The 14901-nt window shown below is 41.0% G+C and overlaps 1 protein-coding gene and 1 long non-coding RNA gene across 20 annotated transcripts in view; one reads left to right on the top strand and one right to left on the bottom strand.

Annotated features, from left to right (window-relative positions):
• Positions 1-14901, bottom strand: part of SLC25A21 (solute carrier family 25 member 21) — a 528802-nt gene that overhangs the window by 2953 nt on the left and 510948 nt on the right. For 17 of the 18 annotated variants that reach the window (XR_015149715.1, XM_086363516.1, XM_086363521.1 and 14 more), the window contains 2 exons: positions 2290-2471; positions 1341-1393 (listed from right to left, as the gene is read on the bottom strand). The exons of the other annotated variant lie outside the window; for it this stretch is intronic. Coding sequence is in view for 16 of the 17 variants with exons in the window: in XM_086363516.1 (XP_086219642.1) it covers positions 1341-1393; positions 2290-2471 (235 nt within the window). In the remaining variant the exon portion in view is untranslated. The remainder of the gene's footprint in view (positions 1-1340; positions 1394-2289; positions 2472-14901) is intronic. 18 annotated transcript variants of the gene reach the window in all.
• Positions 4715-14901, top strand: part of LOC147349230 (uncharacterized) — a 38611-nt gene continuing 28424 nt past the window's right edge. Inside the window, exon 1 of one of the 2 annotated variants that reach the window (XR_015149718.1) lies at positions 4715-5387. This is a non-coding gene — a long non-coding RNA (uncharacterized LOC147349230). The remainder of the gene's footprint in view (positions 5388-14901) is intronic. The other variant, XR_015149717.1, reaches the window with a different exon arrangement.

Raw genomic sequence — 14901 nt, 5'->3', positions numbered from 1 at the left:
TAAGCCTCTAACAAAACTTGGGGTCAGATTATTTAAGAGTTTTGGATTGAGGTTCCAGTCAATTACCATTTTAGCTAAACTCTCCCTGATCACTCTCCCTTTTCAGGCCCATGGCCTCCTGAGAATGCTGGAGGAGGGTCAGTCCTATGATTTTCTCTAATACTAGGTCTATGAGCAGGTTTTTACTGTGTGGTGAAGGAAAAACACCACATTCTTGCAGAGAGAGTTCCACAAAATCACCAATATTCTTTATGACTGAGTTCCTTTTTATACATGGACCAGTAAGACGTCTGAATCTCAAATGTGAAGCAAAAATCCATGCTAAATGCCTAGGAAGTCTGGGATAGATGGACTGGGAATTGTAAAAGTGTTTTCTAAATATATGAAAGTATGAACTGTTCACCAGCTTCAATTTACAGACTGCTGTTCTATATCTCAGGTTGGCAGAAAGGCTGAGATTTAAACGTAAATATGCATGTGTGTGAGTGTGGCAGGGGAGGGGCACATCGGGTGTTCAAAGGGAGGACAGACGGAAGGGGAAAGGGAGAGGGGGGAGGAGCAGGGGAAGGTTTGGGGGAAGATTACCAGGATGTCTAAGTAGGTGAGTGTGGCCTGGTAAAAAAAATCTGTGTGGTCTAGTGCATACTTCTGTACTTATTCACAAGGTTGCTTATAATCCAAGACTATTTGCCCAGGTGGTAGAGTCTGCAGCAGTTGCTTTCTTATCTATTTACATAGAGGCAGCTGACTCTCCCTGTGGGAATGGCAGCCGGCTTTTTGTGGGCTGGCATCCTGAGGTAAGGCCCCGAGCCAATCCCCTCCACCATCACGCCGACAGGAGCCAGGAAGGTGAGAGCCAGGCTGCAGCTTCCCCCGCTCCCCTCCCCAGAGGCGACTGTGAGGAGAGTGGCCCTGGCTGTTCATGGAGTAGTCCTCCTGCTTTTCTCTCTGTCAAGCAAAGTTGAGGCAGGAGCAAGAATGAACTAGAAGAACCAGGGAAAGGTTTATTGGGCTGGTCCCTTACTCAGTGAAAATCCTCGCCTTTAGCCAGAAGCCACTCAAACTCCAACTGACTGTGGATCCTTTCCTATTGACTTAAGCTGGGCTTTGGCTTCTATCAGGCTCCAGCAAGGCCATAAATAATACCTTATAACACAAGTTCAACACATCTATTGGATTCCCTTAGTGTCTTACTGCTATGCAACTTTTTATTCTTAAGGTTTCCGTGTTTCACAGTGTGACAAACTTTTATTGTGTTACAGATAGACACAAATAAGAAAAAGAAAAGGGATACTAGAACAATAAAGAAGGAAGGATATAAGTAATGAAAACATCATTACCTGGTCCGAGCCTCATAATCTTGGGAAGCAGGCCTTTATACAAAGCTAAAATGCTAGAACCAGGAGAGAAAGAGCACAAGCATTCTTATTCTGAACATGCAATGGATTTGCACCTCAACTTTATTGAGATATTGACCCAGCATTTACCCAAACAAGTCATTTGAAAAAAAATTTTCAAATCTCCAAACAGATAGTATCTGGCCAAGTATTCCCTGCAGCAAATTGGATGAGAGAAAGAGTTAATTCTTTATTACTCAAGGTATGCTGATCTTGTCCCATCAGAAATAAGATTTTTATCAGCGAGATAGTTTTTGTGTTCAAGACAGGCCTCACTTTTAAGACAGCTGTGTATATGGACAAAATGACTCTTGTAATTGAGTTTAAAAGACTTAGTCTTCACAAAAAGAAATATGATGCAGTTTAGATCAAAATCGTAAAACATTACTTGCCTACTTGAGAATGAGACCTGGTGAGGAGGGGCAGAGAGACAAAAACAAGACTTAAAAAAAAAGACCAGCAGAAAAAGGCACATACTTTAAAAGAAAACTACTTTCACAAAACTCTCATGTTTAACTCTCCCAGGAGAATATAATTAGGTGACATTTTGATTAGGAGAGTGAGAGGACACTCATTCTCCTGCCCATGTGGGAACAAGGCATATTATATGCAATAGCGTCTTATGCAAACTGTCAAGCGGAAAGTTCACCTTGGCATTCTAGGACAAACACACTGCATACTGAATGATCGTGGCTCATGTTTCTTGGTGTAAGGAGGTTTTTGCCAACATCTCATTACTGTGTTATCTCACAAAGTTCCTCATCTATTCCCGAAAGCTTCTCAGACACAGACCCAATGCAGGAGGGCTTAATGGCCCTAGTCAAAATGGAAGTACAATACAGTTTTAGCAATGCTTTAGTTTTGCTCATTTATTAAAATAAGAATGTGTTACCCTTCTTCCTGATAGACCGTGGCCATTGTTTTAAAACAGGTTTTGTACTTGATCTCTCCAGGAACTGGCTGAGGCCCTTGAATCCTACTTTTGGCAACATCAAAAGGGATGTTAATGACTGAGGCTATTGTGCCTGAGAGAAGACCAATCCCAAATTTTCTCAAAAACTCCAAGGTTGGATCCTAAAAGAAAAGAAGAATAAAATAACAGAAAGCGAAGCGGAAGCCCCTAAATCGGTTAAACACGATAAAGCAATATATATTTAAGCAGACATTGCGCTGCCTGGCACCCTCCTGTTATTCCAGCGGAACACATTAGGATTTCCTAGGCTGGAACTTGTTTTCTTGACAATCCCATTGGCTATGTTTTTACACATGGTCTAAATTGCTGAAGTACACATTTCCTCACACAGGATTTATAAACACAGTTCATAAAGAAAGACTGGTATGGCATATGGGGATGATTTGTATAATTGGGCTTCACAATGTACTTAGTATTACTGTATCAAAACAGGAGAAATCCAAGCACACTATTAGCTAATTGGCCAGAATATTTTACAAATGACAGCAACTTCCACCATGAAGCCTACTAAAATGCTCATTTGTGTGTGGACCCCCAAATGTTAAATTAAATCAAGGCTACTCTCGGTCTGCTGCTATTCCCCTCCAGGTTTTTTGCATTTATTTTCACGTGTAGCTGATCCACTGTACTGAGAAGTGCTAGCTTCCTGTTATTAACAAACCAACTTGGGGAGGCTGCAAAACAGCCTGTGACATTCTGTGCGTTAGAAACAGTAGTAAGTCACTGGACTAATTGGCTGAAGAATTTATAGCCCATTGTTCCTCAATCATATTCTTCCTTCATGGCAAAGGAAGAAAAGGAGAGAGAGAGACGGAGAAATATTTCTTCTTTCCATTTGAATTTAGGTCCTTCACTTTGGTCTGATTTGATTTTCCACCCCTGCCTGCTCTGCTTTCTGACATCAAAGTATTTAATTAGGTCTGATGTTGAAGTTGCTTTCCTTCAGCCTATTTTTGTGCCCAGCGAGCTCACATTATCCTGTGTTATAATGAATTTGCCGGGAAGTTCTCATTTCGCTTTCAGCCTCAGTCCTTACCCTAAAGAAAGGCCATCTCACACACCGTAAGTTGCTGACAGAGACCTCCCCCATCCTCCCCCTGTCCTCTCTTTTGGTTAGTACTTCAGAAAGTTTTTCAGAGAGGAACAACACCAGGTCGTGCCGTGACGCTATTTTATCTAGCAGGAGAACTTAAGGGGGGAACCATTCTCTGCTTAATTAAAAAAAAAAATCAGGTCTGAGAATTGCACGCTTCTAGCTTTGATGGAAGAAAAAAAATTCTGGAAACTCTGAAATTTTCAATGAAACCAAGAGCCAGATACCATCACAGAAACTCCTACGTGTTTAAATATAAAAAGCGAGGGGTTCGATAATAATTCTTGGATCTGGGCCATACAGGTGCCGAGTAGGTTTAAAGGGATTTAAAAACCAACAGGGTGTTTCAACAGGAAAAACAATGCCGTGATTGCAGCATGAGTGAGGTGTGTTTAAATAATTCCCCCTCCCCCATTTTCTTCTCTTTTACAAGGAGAGAAAAATGCCTTTATGTTACCCTCCTCCATGCTGGCACAGGAGCAAAACTGGAGCTCAGGAGGGTGGTGGATTCAGGGCCAGTTCTGGGTGTCTGACCATGCACTGGCCCCTGCATCCCGTGGAGCCCAGTGGACAGAAGGGACATGTTTGACATCTACTCTTGTTACCCTACTCTTGTACTGTATGGTTTCTCTGAAAAATAAAAACAACAATAATAAAAGTGCTATGAATACTGTATGAGCCTGGCATAAAATGGATAGTATTTTTATGTAGCCTGTTTTCTAAAGTCTCAAAACACCTGTAATGAGGCCCTCATGGTGCTCCTGTGACATGGCCAAGGACAGGTGAAAGTGATGACTTGTATGCACACAGACCTTTTGGGACATTTAGGGGATCCTGTCAAGCACACAGCTCTCCCCGCTCCTGATGTGTTTGCTGAGGATTGGAGTTGAGGAGGGATGGGTGGCTGAGACACTCAGTGAGGGTCATTGTGTTTGAGACAGTGCTGGGGACCAAATGCTAAGGTCTTCAAGCCATCACAGTGTTCACTAGCACAAACTTAATTGAATCCATGGTTTCTACACATTTCCCAGCTCAGCAGTAAGGTCCCACTGCCACTACCAGTCTGCCAAGTCTCTTCAGTTGTGTCCGACTCTGTGCGACCCCAGAGACGGCAGCCCACCAGGCTCCCCCATCCCTGGGATTCTCCAGGCAAGAACACTGGAGTGGGTTGCCATTTCCTTCTCCAATGCATGAAAGTTAAAAGTGAAAGTGAAGTCGCTCAGTCATGTCCGACCCTCAGCAACCCCATGGACTGCAGCCTACCAGGCTCCTCCGCCCATGGGATTTTCCAGGCAAGAGTACTGGAGTGGGGTGCCATTGCCTTCGCCCCTGTTGGATCCTACTACCTCCTAAATTGATTTTTAAACAATTGTACGTAAATTGAAGTTTGCTCATTATGCTATAAAGTTCCATGTTGTTGTTTAGTTGCTAAGTTGTGTCCAACTCTTTTGGGGCCCCATGGACTGTAGCCTTCCAGACTCCTCCATTCATGGGATTTTCCAGGCAAGAGTACTGGAGTGGAGTGCCATTGCCATCTCCGGTAAGGTCCCACACTAGTTCCCAAATCCAGCTGTGCATCAGTCACCTGGGAGCTTTACCAAATATGGATGCACAGCCCCACCTCACACCCACCTTAGATTCCCAGATCAGAATCACCTGGGAAAGTGCCTGAACGTTGATTTAAAAGAACTTTAGGACTTCTCACCTGGCCAGACAGAGGGCCCATGTCTGAGAACCATTGATTTTGATTGCTATTCCACACAGGCAAAGCAGATGGCCAATTGCTACCCCTCTAGGCATTCTAGGAAGGAGAGAAGTCTTTGCAGATAGCCAGGAGGTGCCCCTCACCAAAGACCTCTGGGCCTCTCAGCCTCTTCTTCTGAGCCTATGGTCTGCAAGAGGCAGCAACCCGGCTGGGAATCAGGTACGCCAAGGAGAGCCCGGCCAGCTCCCCTCTGCTTTATTTGCTGCATGTCGTAGCCAGCCTTGGATGAATGCAGCCCCTCAAATGTCCCTCTCCTTCATCCCCTCTGGCTACTCTCACTTCTCTGGCTTTAGCTCATGCCTGTGACTTTCCAGGTCTTGCTTTCTTCTTGCCTCTGTCACCTGTTCTTTGCAGTGGCACAGGGTTCTCTTTGAAAAAACAGATTTGCCTCCCTACTCAAAGGCCCTCAACCCTTCCCCACTCCACGGAGAGTAAGGTCAAAACTCCTTGTTGGCCTTTGCTTTCTTTCCCATGATATGCTTCCAATTTAACCTTTCGAGCCTCAAATTCTACACCCGTATGCACAACCCATACTATAGTCAGACTGGTTAAATCATAATCATGCAAATTTTCTACCAAATACTTTTCTAACTCCACATCTTTTTTCAAACAATTCACACAACCTAGAACACCATTCACCATCATCTTTGTGGACAGCAGCCCCACTCTTTACAGTCCAGCTTAAATCCCAGCTTGCCCAGGAGACTTCTGTGGATGACCACTGAAGCTGATTTCTGCCTCTCCTGTGCTCCTGAAGCACTGTCGCGATCATTGTTCTACGCTTTTCTTTGTCTGGTTTTTGTTTGTAGCCATCTCCCCTGTTGGACTGCGAGCTGACACCGCATAGGAGCATATATTACTCCTCTTTGTGTCACCTACTGCACGGTGTGCACAGCAAGTGCTAAACGTCTGCTGATTAGCTTATCACTGCACTTTTTTTTTTTTGGTAGAAACAGTGAGGATCAGGCTTTACTCTTAATCACTATTTCTCAAAGCTCAGTATCTTCTACCCTGGAAATGAGCCCCTATTAGGACTTCACGTTTCTGTCTTTCTGCCACAAAGCATTAACATGGGGACATGACAAGGCATTGGACGTTTGCAAAGTGGAGTATTTCCAGGCAAATGAATTGAGACTCTCAGGTCATGGAGCCAGGCCTGGGCTTGCCAGACCCCATTACTCAGTGACTCACAGAGAGAACCATGATATGGCAACCTGTGACCAGATTTTAGAAAAAGAATGCAATGAGCATAGAGTAAAGTCTTGAAATATTACTCTTTGGGCTCTTCTTTCTTATACTTCCTGATCTTTCCCCTACTGAGGAGAGGCATCCACTTGCCTCAAGAATGAGGATTGTTGTAGCAGGACTATAAAGAGAGAGCAAAAGGTAATATTTAGTGGTTTTCGTTTTCAAATTAGGCTCTTCAGTGTGCTATATCAATTAATCACTCTTTGAGGTAAGGACCATTATTTTTACTTTTATTTTACAAATGAGTGAACTGAAAGGTATAGAAGAAGTATAAGAAGAACTTGAGTGCAAATCCAAGTATAAGAAGAAAATTTTTGTTACATCCAAGTGAACCCAAGACTTTTCCTTAAGGGGATAGTTTTTCTACTGATACTCTTATGGGTTGGTAGGTGGGCTGTATGGGGAGGTACCTGAGAACCTCCTGAAATTACAAGCAATGCTTCTGTGTATGTGTATTTGGGTTTTTCTGGAGAAAGTATCAGTAGATTTTATCAGGCTCACAAAAGTTAAAAACAACTTCATCAAATCATTTTTCCTACCAATAAATTTATAAAGTAGGGAGAGGACAATGCAGTGTTGAAAACAGGAAGCCCTCATTTTCATGGGAGTTATCGGGCAATTCACTGTAGTGAAAATATTTCTGCAAATATTCCCACTCTGGAGTCGGGTTACTCGTACTATCGGTGAACTCAATGGTTCTCAAAGTGTAGTCCTTGAACCATCACCATCAGTATCATGTGGGAACTTACTAGAAATGAAAATTTGGGCTTTATCAGGACTACAGTACCCAAAACTCTAGGGACGGAGCACAATCTATTTAAACAAGTCTTCCAAATTATTCTGATGGATGCATGGTATTCTCCAGGCCAGAATATTGGAGTGGGTAGCCGTTTCCTTCTCTAGGGGATCTTCCCAACCCAGGGATGGAACCCAGGTCTCCCTCATTGCAGGTGAATTCTTCTGCAAGAATTCACCTGCAATGAGGGAGATGAATTCTTTACCAGCTGAGCCACTAGGGAAGCCCAAGAATACTGGAATGGGTAGCCTATACCTTCTCCAGGGGATCTTCCCAACCCAGGAATCGAACTGCGGTCTCCTGCATTGCAGGCAGATTCTTTACCAGCCGAGCTACCAGGGAAGCTTGGCTAGATAAGTGATGCTCTAAAGGGATCTAGATGTACTGTGGAGCATTTTAAAGCCTTCTTTGGTGGAAACAGGTCTTTGTTTCTTTAAGGCTGCATAAATGAATGCAACACTGTTAACTCTGTCCACCTTTTTCCGACCCCAGCTCCATCCAAAGAAGAATGCACATCTGTGAGGTTGTTCGGTCTGAGTGAAACCTATGACGTAGTTTGAATGGGTCATTCTGTACTGGCAATAAGTAAATCATTCTTGTCAATAACCACAATAGGAAATAACAATAAAATGGTAAAAATAAACAGAAGTAATAAAATAATATACCTTATGATATTTGTGCTATTTTTCATAACTTTCAGTAAGAGAATTAATGGTACTGTTAATAATAGTTACTTATTTCTAGACAATTTTATATGCAAAAAAACATGTATATAGCATATATAAGAACCCTATGAATTAGGTACATAACCCCCTTTTATAGATAAGGACATGAAACTTAGAGAATTAGGCCAGTTGATCAAGACCACATTGCTTATAAGAGATCGAGGTTGGATTTACACTCAAATTTTTCAGACTTCCAACCGCTACACTTTATTTCAATTCATTCACTATGTTATATTGCCTCTCATTCACCATCCATTTGTTGTATATTCATCCAACCTACATTTATTGTACGTTACAAGTTGCTGTGCATTAGCTGAATGCCCAGCCTTCTGGCTTGATTATCATATTACTTGGGATGTCATTCTGCCTCATTTATTTTATTAAAAATTGGAAAAAGCTGCTGATGATAATGATAACACACAATCTGCTAGGCACTATGTTAAGCACTTTCTGTATATTTAAGCCTCACAACATTGCTGAGTAGATGAGGCATCTGAAGCTTACAGAAACTATCTATCTTACTAATGAGTATAAAGTTAAATTAACCAAAAAAGAGCCATGATTCTATTATTTGGAAGTGAAGAAGTCAAAATACTGAGAAGCTCTGAGATTGCCAGATATCAACCAGCAGAATTAGAGACATACCCTTGCCTTTCAGGACTGTACTCCACTTTAACAGTCAAGGAGATCATCTCTCAGTCCAAGAGAGACTTAAGTGGTAGAAAATAAAATCACAAGACTGGAAGTGAATTCAGAAGGTCCCCTAACCTAAAGAGTGACATCAGCAAGGTGGCAGAGCAGGAAGACTTGAATTCTCCTTTCTCACACAAACCCAACAATTCATGGACAGATTCTCTGCGTGAGAAATCAAGAAATTAGTTGAAAATTCCTGTACCCTGGGTCCACATGAACAGAGTTATAGAATTCAGTAGGGAGATTCAGCACACCCTCCCACCAGAGTCCCTGCGCCTAGTGTATTGCCATATAATCAGGAAGACTCCCTAACTTCCTGCTTCTCCTAGGGGAGGGAAGGGATTAATTTGCATGTTCACCTTCTCTGGGGCTGAATGAGAAGAACTGGTATAAAGAACTGGTATATTCTCGCCTATCTTGGAGTTCTGATGGCTCCAGTAGAGTCTAGCCACCGTGGGGCGAACTGAGATGAAGGGTTGGACTGCTAGAGGCCATATCTCTCCTCTTGCTCAGTACAGAGTAAGAAGACAAAAATGACAGCTGCCTGCTTCTCCCTGAGGAGGGAAAGAGTTAGTACAGGTCCCCAGAATCTCTAGCCAGTCTGAATTGTGGGGGTCTTCTCCTGCATGAGGCTAGTCTATGAAGACTGCCTTGTCTTTGTTGGTGTCTGCACAGACACCAACAAAGAGAGTTAAGGAAAATGAACAATCAGGCAAAGATGTTCCAAATTAAGAAACATGATATAGCTCCAGAAACCGACTATAAGGAAAGAGAATTACATGATTTACCTGACACAGAATTCAAAAAACTGTCATAAAGATGCTCACTGAGGTCAAAGGAACATGTGTGAATAAAGTAAGAATTTCAATGAAGAGATAGAAAATATAAAAAATTACCAGACAGAAATCATGGAGTTGAAAAATGCAATAATTGAATCAAAAATTCACTAGAAGAACTCGGTAGTAGACTAGATCAAACAGAAGGAATCAGCAAACACAAAGACAGAGACTATTGGAAGTAATTCAGTCAGAGGAGCAAAATGAAAAAGGAAGGAAAAAGAGTAAAACTAGTCTAAGAGATTGTGGGAGACTATTGTACAAAGCCCAAAATAGAAAATTAGAAAATACCTCAAGCCAAATGAAAAAGAAAACACAACATACCCTAACTTATGAGATTCAGCAAAGGAGTACTAAGAGGGAGGTTCAGAGTGATAAACACCTATATTTTTTAAAAAAGGAAGATCTCAAACAATCTAATTTTATAGCTCAAGGAACTAAAAGGAACACTAAGTCCAAAGTTAGCAGGAGGAAGGAAATATTAAGATTAGAGTGGAAATAAAATAAACATTAGAAAAACAATAGAAAAATAAATGAAATTGAGTTGGGTTTTTTAAAAGATAAAACTGACAAACCCTTAGCAAAACTAATTAAGAAAAAAAGAGAGAAGACTCAAAATCAGAAATGAAAGAAGAGAAATTATAACTGACATTATAACAGATGCCACAGAACTGGAAATGATCATAAGAGGCTATTGTGAACAATTATATATGAACACACTGGATAATCTAGAAGAAATGGACAAATTCCTAGAAATAAACAACCTATCAAGACTAAATCACAAAGAAGTAAAAAGTCTGAATAGACCTGTAACTACTATGGAAATTACATTATCAATCAAAAATCTCCCAACAAAGGAATGCTCAGGACTAGATAGTTTCACTGGTGAATTCTACTAAACATTAATTCTTCTATTAATGCCAATGCTTCTTAAATTCTTACAGAAAATTGAAGAGGAAGGAACACATCCACCTCATTTTATGAAGCCAGCATTATCTTGATATCAAAGCTGAAGACACCACAAGACAAGAAAACTATAGGACACGATCCCCGATGAATATGATGTAAAATTTCTCAAAAAACACTAGCAAATCAAATCCAACATCACTTTAAAAGGATCATACATTATGACAAAGTGGGATTTATCCCTGGGACAAAAGGATGGTTCAACATATGAGAATCGATAATATGATAAAGCACATTAAGAGAATAAAGGATTTAAAAAAATCACATGATTCTCTCAATACATGTAGAAAATGCACTTGATAAAATTCAGCAAGTTTTCATGATAAACTCTCAAGAAAATAGAAACAGAAAGAAAGTACCTCAATGTAATAAAGTCCCAACATAAGTAAAGCCCACAGCTATTATCATATTCACTGGTAAAAAACTGAAAGCCTTTTCTCTAAGATCTAAGTAACAACACAAAGATGCCTGCTCTTATCATAGTAACATAGTAACGGAAGTCCTAATCAGAGAAATTATGCAAGAAAAAATAATAAAAGGCATCAAAGTCAGGAGAAATAAAATTGTTGCTGTTACATATGACATGGTCTTATATGTAGAAAGGATTCCCTGGTGGCTCAGACAGTAAAGAATCTGCCTACTATGTGGGAGACCCAGGTTCTATCCCTGGGTTGGGAAGATCCCCTTGAGAAGGGAATGGCTACCTACTCCAATGTTCTTACCTGGAGAATTTCATGGACAGAGGGGCCTGGCAGGCTACAGTCCATGGGGTATCAAAGAATTGGACATGACTGAGTGACTAACATTTTCACTATATGTAGAAAAACTATATGTAGAAAAACCTAAATACTCTATAACAAACATTCAGAACTAATAAATTAGTAAAGCAGCAGGATACAAATCATCATATAAAATCACCATATAAAAATCACCCATGTTTCTACTAACAGTGAACTATCTGAAAAGAAAATTAGAAAAGTAATCCCATTTACAATAGCACCAACAATAATAAAATACTTAGCAATAAACTTTGGAGAAGGCAATGGCACCCTACTCCAGCACTCTTGCCTGGAAAATCCCATGGACGGAGGAGCCTGGTGGGCTGCAGTCCATGGGGTCACTAAGAGTTGGACACGACTGAGTGACTTCCCTTTCACTTTTCACTTTCCTGCATTAGAGAAGGAAATGGCAACACGCTCCAGCGTTCTTGCCTGGAGAATCCCAGGGACGGGGGAGCCTGGTGGGCTGCCGTCTATGGGGTCACACAAAGTTGGACATGACGAAGCGACTTAGCAGCAATAAACTTACCTAAGAAGGTGAAAGACCTGTATACTGAAAACTACAAAACATTGGTGAAGAATTTTAAAAGACAAACACAAAGATAGTTCATGTTCAGGTATTGGAAGATTTAGTGTTGTTAAAATTTCCATACTACCCTAAATGATCTTCAGATTCAATGCAATTCCTGTTCAGTTCAATTCAGTTCACTTGCTCAGTCATGTGCAACTCTGCGACCCCATGGACTCCAGCATTCCAGGTCTCCCTGTCTATCACCAACTCCTGGAGTTTGCTCAAACTCATGTCCATTGAGTCGGTGATGCCATCAAACCCTCTCATCCTCTGTCATCCCCTTCTCCTCCTGCCTTCAATCTTTCCCAGCATCAGGGTCTTCTCAAGTGAGTCAGTTCTTCGCATCAGGTGGCCAAAGTATTGGAGTTTCAGCTTCAGCATCAGTCCTTCCAATGAACACCCAGGACTGATCTCCTTTAGGATTAACTGTTTTGATTTCCTTGCTGTCCAGGGGACTCTCAAGAGTTTTCTGCAGCACCACAGTTCAAAAGCATCAATTCTTCGGTGCTCAGCTTTCTTTATAGTCCAACTCTCACATCCATACATGACTACTGGAAAAACCATAGCTTTGACTAGATGGACATTTGTTGGCAAAGTAATGTCTCTGCTTTTTAATATGCTGTCTAGGTTGGTCATAACTTCTCTTCCAAAGAGCAAATGTCTTTTAATTTCATGGCTGCAGTCACCATCTTCAGTGATTTTGGGGCCCCCAAAAATGAAGTCTGTCACTGTTTCCACTGTTTCCCCATCTATTTGCCATGAAGTGATGGGACAAGATGCCATGATCTTAGTTTTCTGAATGTTGAGTTTTAAGCCAACTTTTCCACTCTCCTCTCTCACTTTCATCAAGAGGCTCTTTAGTTCTTCGCTTTCTGCCATAAGTGTGGTGTCATCTGCATATCTGAGGTTATTGATATTTCTCCTTGTAAATATTTCAATAGCATTTTTCATAGAAATTAAAAAAAAATACAACTCATATGGAATCACAAAAATACCAAAAGTAGCCAAATCAACCTTGAGAAAGATGAATAAAAGAGGAACACATTTCCTAATTTCAAAATATATTGCAAAGCTACGTTAATTAAGATAGCATGGTACTGACACAAAGACAGACATAGAGACCAATGGAACAGAATAGTAAGCCCAGAAACAAATCCAAGCATGTAGTAAGTGTAAGTGCAAATGTTAATCACTCAGTTGTGTCAACTCTTTGTGACCCTGCCAGGGTCACAAAGTCCATGGAATTCTCTAGGCAAGAACACTGGAGTGGGTAGCCATTCCTTTCTCCAGGGGATCTTACCAACCCAGGGATGGAACCTGAGTCTCCTGGACTGCAGGCAGATTCTTTACTGTCTGAGCCACCAGGGAAGCCCAAGCATACATGGGCTTGGATTTCCCACTAGGAAATCCAAGCATAAATGGTCAATTAATCTTCAACAAAGGTGCCATTGGCCTTAGCAATGATTTCATCAATATGACACCAAAAGCACATAGACATGTGGGACTATGTCAAAAAACTTCTGAACAGCTAAGGAAACAAAAGAGTAAAATAAAAACTTACGGAGTGGGAGAAAATATTTGCAAGCCATACATATGATGAGATGTTACTATTAAAATATATAAGGATCTCCTATAATTCAATACCAAGAAAACTAATAACCTGATTTAAAGATGGGTGAAGGACTTGAATAGACATTTTCCAAAGGAGACTTACAAATGGCCGGCAAGCATATGAAGAAACGCTCAATGTCATTAATAGTCTGGGAGATGTAGATAATCTGGGAAATGTAAATCAAAAATACAGTGAAATCTCATTTCACATGTGTGACGATGGCTACTATAAAAAAACACAAAAGACATGTGTTGGTGAGAACACCAACCTCACCAACCTCTCCAATGTGGAAACACTGGAACACTTGTACATTGTTGACAGAAATGCAAAATGATGTAAGCTTTATAGAAATCAGTATAGAAGTTTCTCAAAAATTAAAAATAGAAGTATTATATAATCCAGCAACCCCACTTCTTAGTATTTCTCCAAACAAAATGAAATAAAAATCTCAGAGTAATATTAGTACTCCTATATTCATCATTGGCGCTTCCTGGGGGCTCAGTAGTAAAGAATTCACCTGCAATGCAGGAGATGTGGGCTTGATCCTGAATCAGGAAGATCCCCTGGAGAAGGAAATGGCAACCCATTCCAATCTTCTTGCCTGGGAAATCCCACGGACGGAGAAGCCTGGCAGGCTACAGTCCATGGGGTTGCAAAAGAATCAGATATGGCTTGTGACTAAACAACAACAACAAATTCATCATAGCAGTATTCACAACAGCCAAGATACGTATACAACCAAAATGCACATTGACAGATAAATGGATTAAAAATGTGGTATATATATACTGCTGCTGCTAAGTTGCTTCAGTAGTGTCCGACTCTATGCCACCCCACAGACGGCAGGCCATCAGGCTCCCCCGTCCCTGAGATTCTCTAGGCAAGAACACTGGAGTGGGTTGCCATTTCCTTCTCCAATGCATGAAAGTGGAAAGTGAAAGTGAAGTCACTCAGTCGTGTCCGACTCTTAGCAACCCCATGGACTGCAGCCTACCAGGCTCCTCTGTCCATGGGATTTTCCAGGCGAGAGTACTGGAGTGGGGTGCCATTGCCTTTTCCAGTGGAATACTATTCATCTTTACAAAGAAGGAAATTCTGCAATATATAACAATATGGATGAACCTTGAGGGTACCATGTAAAGTGAAATAAGCCAGTCACAGACAAATACTGCATGATTCCACTTATATGAGATACCTAAAATTGTCAAATTCATAGAATCGAAGAATGGAACAATGGTTGCCGGGGGTGGGGGAGGGGGAAATGAGTTACAAATCAACAGGCATAAAGTTTCAGCTAAGCAAGATGAGTGAGTAAGCTCTAGAGATCTGCTGTACAACGCTACCTACAGACAACAATAATAAATTAAGCATTTAAAATTTGTTGTATGTAGATATCATGTTAGGTGTTTTTACCATAATAAAGTAAATTAAAAAAAATTATGGTAAA

The sequence above is a fragment of the Bos grunniens genome, chromosome 21, assembly GCF_055505025.1.
Source record: "Bos grunniens cultivar Pamir isolate PY7600 chromosome 21, Bosgru_T2T1.0, whole genome shotgun sequence".
Classification (NCBI taxonomy): Eukaryota; Metazoa; Chordata; class Mammalia; order Artiodactyla; family Bovidae; genus Bos; species Bos grunniens.
Note: the sequence above shows the minus strand (reverse complement) of the source record. Positions and strands in the feature narration are given on the sequence as shown.